Source organism: Chlamydotis macqueenii, chromosome 1, assembly GCF_036417535.1.
Source record: "Chlamydotis macqueenii isolate bChlMac1 chromosome 1, bChlMac1.mat, whole genome shotgun sequence".
NCBI lineage: Eukaryota > Metazoa > Chordata > Aves > Otidiformes > Otididae > Chlamydotis > Chlamydotis macqueenii.
In genome coordinates, this window is record NC_141556.1 from 206,357,705 (window position 1) to 206,370,679 (window position 12,975).

The window sequence follows — 12,975 nt, forward strand, 5'->3', positions numbered from 1 at the left end:
GCAGTGTTTTAGGCAGCCCCTTTGTTTTCCCCCGAATTGCGGTACACTTGCATGCACGGCTGCTCCCCCCGCTCCCTCCTGCTTTTTGTATCACGTTTCAGCGGTGGGGGGCTGGGGCAGGGGGGAACCCCACGGACGGGTTCCTCCCGTGGGAAAACACGCTTTCCAAGGCTGGGGTGGGGGGGATGCAGGCGGCACAGGCGCTGGCGACCCACGGCCCCTTGGGGGGAGGCTGAGCCCCCCCACCCCGGTGCTGACGGGGCGGCCGCCGGCAGACAAAGGGGCACCGACCGGTACACTCGGTGCAGCCGGGCGGGAGAGGGGAAGGAGGAGTGGGTTTGGAGCCCGGGGCGGCGGGGCTGGAGCCCAACGTCCCGGCGGCCGGAAGACAGGGCGGGGGGTGAGGGGTGGGGAGAGGGGAGGACCGGCTCGGCCCAGCTGAAAAGGAGGACTCGGTAGCCCGCCGCCCCCCCAGGTTCTGCCCCACGGGCATCATGGCTCTGTCCTGGAGGAGCTGGCTGGGCAACGAAGGCAGCAAACACCTCTTTCTGGTAGGGGGCTGTCGCGAGGGGGGGTGGGGGGAGGGGGTCCCGGGACCGTTTTTTTTGCAGGCTGGGCCCCTGGGACGGTGGAAGGGTCGGGGACAGGCCAGGGGTGCGGGGATGTAGGGTGCGGGGGTGGCTGGGACCGGCCCCGTGCCGGCGGGCGGGTGGCAGAGGTACACGCGTGTCCCGTGGGCCGGGGACAGCGCCGGCTGGGGCTGGGGCAGGCTGCGGGCGTGCGTGGGCTCTTTGTTAGAGCCCTTTCGGGAAGTCTGGGGGAGAAGAGGCGTCCCCTTGGGTGTCAAGTTCGCCCTGCCTCGGTCTCTTTGTTGCGAGTTTTTATTCTGTGGGTCTCAGCTGCGATATCAAAGTAAAGGTTCGCAGTGGCGGTTTGTATGCGGAGAGTTTCGCCAGCTCTCAGTTGTAAGTCACAAAGGTAAAGTTCTGTGAAGTTAATTGAAAGTGAAAATTTCTCACATAGAGGCTGCTCCTTTTAATATTTTAAAATATTTTATGCTAAATGCTGGCAGTTTGTTTTCCCATTCCACATGTTTATGAAACTACATGCCTATGAGTTTTAATGAATGAAATTAACAGTGAAAAGTTTTGCACATGTAGCTTCCACTTACAATCTCTTGTTTCTGTTTCATTTTAGTTTTTCTGGCTTGCCCTCAATGTATGGCTCTTCTGGAAAACCTTCCTGCTCTACTATCAAGGGCTGCAGTATTATTATTTACATCAGATGTTAGGGGTGAGTGACCCGGACATTACTTTTTGCCCTGGAAACTGGGATGCTGGGAGATGGGAAAGGGACAGAATGCTTTTGCTGGTCGGGGATGACACAAACTACCTGTTAACGCTGCAAAGTGGGGAAGGATCAAACAGGACACTACTGAGATACTGTTGACAGTTGTTTAGGAGTAGAAAGTGAACAGTGTTGAGAAGAAAAAGAGCCGGTCAAGTGTGAGACAGCTATCCCTCCCCTCCTTTCCTCCCTCCCTGTGTTCCTGGCTGCGGATAGGCTCACGGGAACACAAACATGCTCAACAGGCGACGGAAGCTCAACTTTTTGTCATCAGAACGTTAGCCGAGCTCATGGACTCCTGCTGGCAAATCCTTTCTAATCCAGTTATTGTGATACATATTTGCCGAAGGAATTCTTTGATACATCTTAGTTCTTTTCACTATTTGTCATCCTCATAGTCCCTGTGTTCTGTCTAAATCACTGTAATCTATATTCATAGAACCATAGAATGGTTTGAGTTGGAAAGGACCTTAAAGATCATCCAGTTCCAACCCTCCTGCCCTGGGCAGGGACACCTTCTACCAGACCAGGTCACCCAAAGCCCCATCCAACCTGGCCGTGAACACTTCCAGGGATGGGACATCCACAGCTTCTCTGGGCAACCTGTTCCAGTGCCTCACCACCCTCACAGTAAAGAATTTCTTCTTTATGTCTGATCTAAGTCTTCCCTAATAATGAGAATGTAAATACTTAAATCCTTCATGATGTTGACTTTTGTGACAGAAAAAGCATGAAAATGTGTTTAATTTTACCCCAATCTCTAATGGCTTTGCAGCATGGTGCATCCATTTGAAAAATGTGTTTGTTCCAGGCAGCAAAAGTGGGTTGTTCATAAAGCCAATGATCTTGGGTTAACATATTGGGCCAGATTGTCAGCTGGTATCAATCAGCAAAGTTCCTTTCAATTGAGAAGACTCATCTGCCTTGACCTAGCTCATCGTCTGGTCTTTTTTTTTGTTTTTCTTATACTTCAAAATGAAAGACATACAGAGTAATATAATATGTGGTCAGAACCTGTGAGATGATTCAAGCAACAAATTCCTTGTCTTGGTCAGGAGATGAGAACCAGGAGGCCATGCGTTTGTCTGACTGTGTCTGCAACTGTGGGAAAAAGTAGCAAAGGAGTTTAGAGATTTTCTAAAACTGGGAAAAGAGTGAAGAGCTAAGTCTGAAATATACTTCTGGTTAAAGGTCTGAAACGAGTTTAAAAATTTTGAAAGCATTCTCGCAATTAACTTTTAACAGTTTGTCTAAGTATTATCCTTAGACACCAAAGTTAGCTTTCTCCATTCTCTTCAGTATATTTGTGTCTGTGTGTAAATCATACAGATTGTTTTGCAAAGGTTGGAAAACTGAACCCAATTTTAGTCTCTTCAGGAAACAGAGAGTAAGCACATCCATACTACAGCTGCTGTTACCTTCCACGGGGATTTTTACTTCTCTGCTTTTTCTGCATTGTTTAGTGTAGCCACTGGCCGCCTCATGGCCCATCTCCGTAACCAGTGTCCTCTCTGTTCCATACATGGGTGAGTGGCTTGCAGTGCCTCTGTGTGCCATTTCTTGATGTTTGAAAACTTTGAGATTTAGATGAAAATCCTTCATTTATAATTCAGCAGTTGCTTTTTATTTTTGTCTTAACAAAATGAACTTTTTTTTTTACAGCTGCTTTCATGAATATCAGTTCTTTTTTTTCCAGCCAGTTAACAAAAAAATGACAAAAAGGAATGGCATTTTTTGAATTGAAGAAATTCTCTTATTTTTCAGTGAGGTCTGATAAGGAGTTTTTCTTCTCTCTTTGTATGCTATGTTAGCCTAAAATCTCAAGAACTTCTTCACTTGCAGCACTGAAAGATTTACCACAGGTAATTTTATTGTTTACCAACTAACAGGATGGAGAACAAGAAGAGTTGCTGTAGGAAATCAGATTGTGATATGAAATGAAATCTTGGACTGAATATATTCAGTTCTGCCACGTTTTCATGCTGTGTCTTTTCTTTCTGATGTGAAGAAGGAGAAAGAATGAGGTTAATCTTTCCTTCAGTGATCACTGCAGTGGTTCACTTTCCTTCAGCCTTCTACAGAAGGAGGAGGCTCAGTTTTATTCTTTGTTGATTGCATTCTCTGCAACCTTGATACTTAGCACAGGACTTAAAAAATATTTGGTTACCTAACTCTCACTCAGTCTTTCAATGTCAATCTTTCTGATCCTTAATTCTGCACCTGTATAAGGGCAATGATAGCATAGTGGTGTCCTGGCAGCGCAAAGAAAATACATGTGCTAGGAGAAGGTTAATTGGCCTGTTCTACACTACAGAATTTAGTGGGTAAAGTTGTTATGTCAGATGTCACCACTTTGCTCAATTTAAGTCCTGTTGGTAAGACCATGAACTTCAGTGTGGAATCTCTGCCCTTGGAGGTTTTCAACAACTAAATGGACAAAACCTTGGCCAAACTTGGTCCGAATTTGATGTTGAATCTGCTTGGAGTAGGAGGTTGGAACAGAGCCATCATGAGATCGCTTCCAACCAGGATAATTCTGTGATTATGTGATTCTTGTGGTGTAAGTTAACAAGAACCTAGTGGATGTAAACCCCTTCCCAGTACTTCTACCTTGATTAACCGCCCCTTTGGATTCTCGATTGCTTGTAACTCTGGATCATAGTCTTACCACATGAATACATTTATTGCAGCTGGTTCAGGAACATAAGTCAAATTAAAAAATCTATTTTTTTCCTAATTTAATAAATGTAAAATTGTGGCATTATTTCACCTACAGAAGAGAGGTCTGCGGGGAACACGACAGGCACTGATTTCATATACGAGACTGATGAACAGGAAAGGAAGATTCTCATCTCCATGTTCATAGTAGATACTACAGGATGTAGTATGCATGAATTGTACAGAAAGGAAGATTCGTAGATTACTGACATGACTCCAACATTGCCATTGTTGGAGGTTTTCAGTCAGGGAAGTTGTCCAGATGATTAATTTCCTTCCAGACTTCAAGATTTCTCCCTTCACGTTAGCTTGGCTCAGTTATTTTCCAACAAGTTGGCTTGCATCTGACCAAGAAATTCAGTTTTAAATTCAGTACTGGCCGTATTATAGAACTCAAATCTTGCTTTTAACAGCGTTAAGTGAAATACCTGTTTCTTGTTCCTCGTGAGTATAAAGAGCTTTGGGCTCATTTTGTCATGGCATAAAGGGTCTCTCTTTCCCTATTTCCTCTCTAGTCCCTGCGCAGATAACTTTAATGTAGTCAAATGGATGTTAATACAAGAGATAAGCTTTTGAGTTTCACACCAAAGTGAAGAAAATGCATTCTTAGAAGGGTCTCTTTGGGAAAAGATTGAATAACTGAAAATGAGAAGTGCTGCCTCACTTTTTTATCTGTACAGTTGCTGCCTTGCTGTACAGTACCGTGCATCACATCTGTGTCATCTTTATTTACTGCTTGGAATATGTTCCTGATGTTGCAGTAACTTGCATGTCTCTCCTTGCTAGTTTATCATAATGATAAAGATTTTGCTAATTGAGGCTAAATTCTACTTTCATTGATCTTTGTGCAACCATACTGCAGGCTGCTTCCCCCACACATCCAAGCGTTGAGCAGCGTTGTGTATCTTGACCCTTTATTTTCCTTAATGCAGTGTGTGTTTGTTAGTTAACTGTCTTGTAACCAGCTATTTGGAATTTGCTCTTTGGGGTGCTACATGTAGCAAAAATGTTTAATAATGGATTTATGTTGCTATGGAAGCAATATATGTATATACACGTATAAACATGCAGAATTCCCTAGTGAAGACGGAGGATGTTAATCCACAAGACTTTATCTTGGTAGTCCCCTTGAATTTGGAAAGAGATCTCTTCTTGCATTCTCTTTGCCTCATTCTGGATTTTTTGTTTGCTAGAATGTTTTTTCCTTTAACCCTTTGTCCTTCCTGGACAGCCCACAGTTCAGCATTGTTGCTGGGATTATTCTCAGTTATGAGCCACTGAAGATCTTAAGTTTTGCATGATATAGTTCTTCGGTTTGCTTTATTTTCTTTTTTTTTAGCTCAAATGACAATAAACCTGTAAGGGACATCTAAATTATTAAGTTTTATGGAAGAACTTCTTGTGAAACTGTCAGTAGTGAAGGTGCAAATAGTAAATTAGTAAAGGTACATCTCAAATGATTAACTGCAATTTTTACTTCTGTATCATGTAGACTTGTGTTAAAAATAGTCCCATTGTCGTCGTTGCTTCTCCTTCTGAGATGGTAATGGCATAAAACTCCGCGTAGAACAGAACTGAATTATGGCCAAGATGTTTCTTTGGTTGATGAAAGCAAGTTTCCTGTGGTAGTCCAACAGTGGCAGGTCTTAAAATAAAGAAAAAATTTTCCTTCCTTTCAACTTCCTTTCAGCTGCTTCAGGTTTTTTTTTTTTTTTTTGCTTGATCTCCAGCCAAAGTTGGCAGGCCTAGAGGGAATAATTGATATCTGTACAATTCAGATGTGTCCTTCATCTTAGATTATCTGTGCTCTGTTACTCCAAACAAGGAGTACTCTACAAAAAAAAAGGAAGTCAGGTCAAAGGGAGGTGCATGATGTAGCACAGTTTGTCTCACCTACAAAAATACATATTTTTAGCTGCTCCAGTACTGACTGGAGGAGGTGGTCTGTGACCTGTGTCTCTAGAGCAGCATGTGGCTTATGAGTCTTCGCACAACATTTCAAGTTGCCCTAGACCGTAGAAGGTTGAAAAAGTTCAAAGAAAGGCCTCCAGAGAGAGAGTCAAGTGTGATGTCTCTTCTGCACTGTGAGCTGTTCAGGATTGTTGCTTGCAGATAGCGAAGGTTTGAGAATCAGAGAAACTATCACTTCTAGGTATGTAAGGATTTGCAGTATTCTTCCATTTTTTTTTTCAGATGAGATAGGACAATATTTGTTCAAGTCTTCCCATATTCTGCTCCCCAATGCGTTTTTCAGCCATATCTTGAATATTAGGTTTCTGTGCACAGCAGTTGCAGGTAACGTTCATCTGTTTATAACTGATGAACTTTGGGGAATTCTGTGATATAGAGTAAATTACTTCAGCCCTCAACCTGGTACTGACACCATTTGCCTAACTACAGAGAAGCTCCCCAGCAGCACACAAAACATCCAACAAGAACTGACTCTTTGCTTCTCTGTCCCACTTTGCACGTTCTATGAGTGTAGCCAGGAGTCAATCCCGATTCCTGTGGGACCATACATCAGACAGAGATCGACAGAGAACTTACATTCCAGCTGTATCTCTGGAGCCCTTTTCTGCTGCTGTGAACGAAAATAGGGTGATGGCTTTATAGATGTCTGGAGAAAAAAGCTGGCCTAATTTTTAGGATTTGAGTTTGTAGAGGGGCCAGTTCACTACTATCTCTGCTACAGATTTCCTCTGTGAATTCGATGAATCCTTTAGTTTTTCTATGCCTCTTTGCCCCTCTGTGAAATGGGATAACAACATGTGTGGTCCTGCGTGGGCAGAGGACAGAAGGACACTGTCAAATGCTTGGATTTGGTGTCAGCAAAGGTGGATGAAAGAGAGTGTCCAGTAGAGATTTTGGGGATGTTTTCTCCTCTCTTTTTGATCCTATAGCACTTTCACATGCTACTAACATGAAATAACACCTTTTTTTTTTCTTTTCTTTTCTTAAGATAATGATAACCTTAGGAAAAAAAGAGGATGATGTTTCTCTCATTTCTTATCTCGTTAATAAGGATATGTCTTCCCTCTTAGAACAAATGAGTTGCCTTGGTGCAAAAATCTTTTTTTTTTTATTCTACTATTGTTTAAAAGTTGAACAATACACTATGTTAATTTGTTACTGTGCCACTCAGGCAATGCAAAGGAAGTCAAGAAAGAGACCCCTTGGAAACTGTATGGAAAGAATAGTTTTGTGGAGATGTTTTTAGCCTGTGGATATATGTTAAGAGCAAACTTAGTACTCTGTTATTCTTCTGGGTCTTGCATGAATTGTGATTCTAAGCATTGCTAAATGTATTGCTTTCAATTTTTCATTGTTTTCAAACTGGTCATGGGCTTGTTGCAGTAAACATTGCCCAACTTTATTTCTTCAGAACAAAACCTTAAATGAACCATTGGTGAAAATACTTGAATCACACTTTCCTAGAAGTGCACTGCATATTTGAAGAAGTCTTTTCCTGCTCTCTTTTTTTGTTTGTTTGTTTTTAATTTGTATAGATGCTGATAGCATTGAATTAGAGTAAATGTAAGGATATTCTTCCATAGTAGTTGCATTACGAATGAATATTGCTATTTGTTAAATAGTGTTATGGAAAAAAACAAAGGAAGGTTAGTAGGGTAGTTTTTTCTACTCATCATAGCTGATTCATATTTTTTTGAATTGTTTGGCGTTTTACTTGTTTCTTACAATAGATTATTTCATTTATTTAATACTATACTGTGTAGAATTAACTCTATTCTAGACTATTCCACACTAGACTGTTTTGCCAAAGTTTTGCAAGAGGAATAGTTGTGCCTGGATAACTGACCTCCTGCCTGGTTTATGTGTAAACTTGTGTTGTGGTTTTGTTTAGTGAGGGGGGGGCCTAAGATGGCAGCTTCTGTAGGAAACTGCTAGAAGTTGCTCCCCTTTGTTCAGTGGACTCGGCCGGGCCTAGGGCGGACCCACTGCTGGCCAAGGCCGAGCCAATTGGTAGCAGAATGTTCCGTGATAACGCCTCTGCGATAACGTATTTAAGAAGGGGAAAACAAAAAAAAAAGAGAGAAGAGAACTGTGAAGAAGCTGAGCGGGGGCAGAGGCGCAGAGGGGGCGGCGGAGGCCTCATGGGCCTTGCAGGCCTCACCCTCTGGGCTCTTGCCAGGTGGCCGACTGGGCCTGACTCGGTCTGGCCTGGCTGCAAGAAGTGGAGAGGAGATGATCTGGATGATGTGAAGAGATTCTGAGAGGTGTCTGCCAGCCTGCTGTGAAGAACTTTTCTTGTGAGAGGAACGGCTGCAGACGCCAAGGTCAGTTCAGAAGGAGGGGGAGCAGTAATGCGGCTCCCCGCAGAGATTCCCCTGCAGCCTGTGGTGACGACCATGGTGGAGCAGGTTGTCCCCCTGCAGCCTGTGGAGGTCCACGGAGGAGCAGAGATCCACTTGGATCCCGTGAAGTACCCCGTACCAGGGGAGGTGGATGCCTGAAAGCGGCTGTGGCCTGTGGAGGGCCCACTGGGGCAGCCGTTCTGGAGAGACTGCACTCCATGGAAGAGATGACCCACACTGCAGCAGTTTCACGATGGACTGTGGCGTATGGGTGGGACCCCACAACAGAGCAGGGGAGGAATGTGAGGAGTTCTTCGCCCGACTGTGAAGCAGTGGCGTAAAACAACATGTGATGAACTGACCGCAACCCCCATTCCCTCTTCCCCCCTGTGCTGCTCGGGAGGGGAAGGTAGTAGAGATAATGTTAAGCTTGGGAAGAGGGAGGGGTGGAGGGAGGTTATCTTGTTCTCTGTCTCATTATCCTTCTGTTTTTAGTAATAAATGAATAGTTTTCCCCAAGTCGAGTCTATTTTGCCCTGTCCTTATCTCAAACCTCGAGCCGTTTTTCCTTATATTTTCTCTCCCTGTTCTCTCAGAGGGTGAGGGGAGTGAGAGAGAGACTGCGTAGTCTGGTCCCAATCGGGGCTGAACTACGACAACTTGAAGACAATGTAAATTCTTGAGAAACTAACAATGTATCGTGCAGGTCATATAATAAAATTATTACAATTTTCAGATTGCTTTACTTATTAATTGTATTGTAGCTTTTTTCAGCTTTTACATGTTAGATAAGAGCTACAAAAATGGCTCAGTTTACTTCAGAGTTTTGCATAACATTAGTTTTACATAATTCTTGTGTTTTTCAAATCATACTTGTTCAAATAACTTAAATCGGGTAGCACATCAGCAAGCTCTAGTAGAAATGCTTATATGTGTTTAATGATCATGTTTTTGAAGTTATTGCTTTTATGAGGTGTGTAGCTCATTTTTAGCTTCCCTTTAGAGTAATAATAATAAATGAAAATAGTCTTGTGTATGCAAATGACACATTATAGAGACATTTTACTTGCCATTAAGTCCAATAATTTCAAGGGTTTTGTCATTTTTAATGATAGTCCAAAAATATTTATGATTTTCTAAAGTCACTTTAAGCTACTATGGGCAAGGATAAAGAAATATTTGTTGTGATTGTTCACATATATTTTTTTTTATCATACTTTAAAGTGGAAAGTGACATCAGCATTCAGTAAAATCTCAGCTCCATTGCTGAAGTTGTGGCCGTCATAGCTGGTGCTCAGTTGTAGTCATTGCACTTGGGCTCTGGACCAGTTGGGAGAGTCCAGAAGGGAGAGGAGAGGATGGTTTAAAGTCTGAAGAACACAACGTGTGAGGGAAAAGTAGCAAGAATAATCTCTCATTGTGCATGTGAACAGAACGTGAAGTAACAGATGAAATAGAAGCAAGGGAGGTTTTATGTAAGGGAAAAAAAAGACTAACAGTTCATTGGAAGAAGTAGTGGAGGAGGTCTGGACAGTGGGAAAGAACTAAGTGATGTAAGCATCCTTCTCAGTGTAACTTTCGTGAGATCTGTTCCTGGGATATTTGGCGGGGGTCCTGCATTTACATTGCAGAAAACAAGGTAGAGCACATCTTGTTTGCTCCTACTTCTCATGGGCAACTTCTGAGAGGAAGTGCTCTTACAATTGCTTTGTACTGTGGAAGCTGGTAATGTCTGGTGAGGAGGTTCCAAGCACTCAGGTGTAGCTAAATAACCTAAAGCAGCCAGAAGATAAATGGGATTTAGGTGAAGAGCTTGATGCTTCAGGTAGGTTGAACATAGAATCATGGAATGATTTGGGTTGGAAGAGACCTTTAAAGGCCATCTAGTCCAACCCCCTTGGAAGAAGCAGGGACATCTCCTACCAGATCAGGTTGCTCAGAGCCCCATCCAACCTGGCCTTGAACGTTTCCAGGGCTGGGGCATCCACCACCTCTCTGGGCAACCTGTGCCAGTGTTCCACCACCCTCGTTGTTTGCCTACTGATTGTGTGCCCAGAGGTACTGCAGAGAAGGTGAGGTACGTGGATGTTACTGTGAGAGGAGGCAATTTTGTGGTACTGAGAAGATCCTATCATGCTTGTGTTCTTACTAGACATGCTGAAGTCCAGTTATTTTATTTTATTTATTTTATTTTTACTAGCTGATCCATGTCCATCATCCATTTTGGTGACATGTACATAAGTGCAGACAACTAATAGCAATTACAAATTTTGAAATTACAAAGTTTTAAAATAATTTTTGTAAAAAAAATTTCCAAATAAATAAAACCTCTTTGCTTCTCTCCAGTTCTGTTTCTTCTTCTTCGTAAGAAAGATATCAATATAATAAATGTTTCACTGATGAAATCTTTTGCTTGAGAAATAACAATTTTTTGACATAGAGTTTCATTTTGAAAAAGTAATAAATCTTCTGTAATTTTTATGAGATAATTTATACCTTTTCAAATCATTCACATACCTCTGCAGTATTTAGTTACCTTATAATATAATAGTTTTTCATTGATTTCTTCAGGAGTTAGAAAACTTGAGGTTTAGAGAACATTGTAAGAAATATCCTTCTAGAAATCTGTTAGCAGTCTAAAAGCATCTTTTATATAAGCCAGTAAAATGGTAATTCAACCTAATAACTAGGAGAACAATGGCATTTTGCTAACTATTTAAAAACCCATAAATGAATGAAAGAATACAGATTAAAGATTAAAAAATACAGGGTTATGACATTAATCTATGCTTTGTTCGTTTATTTGACAAGTGTTTTTGTTCTAATTACGTAAGTTCCAAATATACCAGTGAAAGCATTAGGGAAATTAGATTTCATTACAGTTCCCAGCTATTGAGTAGTTAAAATGAAGAAACCCTACTTTCTTTAGGTCCAAATATGGCACTGCATAGTGTGAATGGATGAGGAGATCGGTGACAATTCCATAAGGACCCTTGAAACAATATTATAATTTCAGTTTAATTGAATCAATATTTTTTACATTTTTTTTTCTGGGTTGTTTGCCAGAAAATCATTACCCTTTATTTAAGTGGCTGTCTAATGTCTTCATGGGATTTATCCCTTTTTCCTATTTAATTATGACTGTTGATGCTTTCAGGTAATTTCTTGTTGTCTGAGATACACTTTGTTCCATGTGGCTTTAAGCAGAGATGAGGATACTGGTTCTTTCAGTAGAAAGTTGTTGTTTGCTGACATTATTGATGACAAAATGAATATTTTGATGCAAAGGTGAGAGCTGTTTCCCACGAAGAACAGGTTAGTGTGCTGTGTATACAGTGTTCTTTTCCAGTACATGTAAATCATGAAACTCCACTATCCTGATGAGTTAAGAGAGCATGGGAACCGTTCAGTTCCACAGCAAAGAAAATGAGGTTGAATACTGAATACACCAGAACCATTTTCTCCCTATAATCTAACTCTTGCTGTGTTTGTTCAGCTAGGATTGTGTGTTAGCAGAGCTTCAGCATCTGTCCTCAATCTCAACTGCTGCCTGGTCCTTCTACCGATGTGCCGCGTTCTCTTGGCCTTCCTGCGAGGATCTCAGAAGGTGAGTACTGTCCTCAGCATGCAGTGGTTGAGAAGAAGAGGGCCCTGGCCCCTGTTTAGTCTGAAAATAATAGGAAAAAAATCTGTTATATCCCTCTTTCTTATACAGCATGTGCCTGCATGGTGCAAGTATCGGACATTAAGCCTAGGTTCATGACTCCTTTGAAGACAGTGCCTTGGCTGTCGATGTCTGGTTTGATTGGCCTTGCTGTGAGGAAGGTTTCTTCAATGCATTTTAAGGACAGGGAGTTGCTGTGGAACTGTAACCAGACAACGTCTTTTTCTTTCCCAACTGTAATATAAAAAACATCTGTGTCCTCTCTACTGCTTCCTGGTACAATTCAACAGAGCAAGAACGACTTTGTCTTTGCATGGCCAGAAGTGTCCAACTAGAGATGACAGAAGTTTAAATAAAATACTCAACCTGATAGATTTGTTATCATGGGACAAAAAAAAGAGTTCAGCAAAGCTAAGAGGGTTTGTTTTCTGTATCAGTACTCAGTAAACAATAGTTTAGCTTGTTTGTGATTAGCCAGTTGCTTTTACAGAAACGTAAGTAAAGCTTCTGAGGAAGACCTGAGTTTTCTAGATGGTTGCCATTTGAACTTAGGAGCTCTTTTCATCATGTGACAGCACCCATAAGATTAGGTGTCTATAGATGCACAAATGTATGCAAATACGCCTTTCCCTCTGTTTCTGCTTACTAAAGAGTCAGTGATGCCTACAGCAATTAGTGCTGGAATTCCTAAATTTTAAGGCCAGAAGGGACATTGCTTTATGTGCTCTTGAAATCTATGTAATACAGATCCAACTGTAATTTCTTCATTAAGACCTCAAAATTGGCTCATTGACGTAATCCTGTAGTTTTTAGATTTAGGTACTGTGCTTGCAAGTGTGTTAAACCTAGTAAAAGCTGGATTTGCTATTATGTCACCTCAGTTGCTGTTAGTATTTTTTTTTTCTTTACTTTGTTTTAGAAGAGAGATTGCTT

At 41.7% G+C, this 12,975-nt stretch overlaps 1 protein-coding gene across 2 annotated transcripts in view; it reads left to right on the plus strand.

The window, feature by feature from the left end:
• The first annotated feature begins 467 nt into the window (after positions 1-467).
• NOX4 (NADPH oxidase 4) overlaps positions 468-12,975 on the plus strand; it is a 103,965-nt gene continuing 91,457 nt past the window's right edge. The window contains exons 1-3 of one of the 2 annotated variants that reach the window (XM_086742833.1): positions 468-551; positions 1,198-1,293; positions 11,875-11,985. In XM_086742833.1, coding sequence (XP_086598959.1) covers positions 495-551; positions 1,198-1,293; positions 11,875-11,985 — 264 coding nt within the window. In that variant the 5' untranslated portion in view covers positions 468-494. The remainder of the gene's footprint in view (positions 552-1,197; positions 1,294-11,874; positions 11,986-12,975) is intronic. The other variant, XM_086742841.1, reaches the window with a different exon arrangement.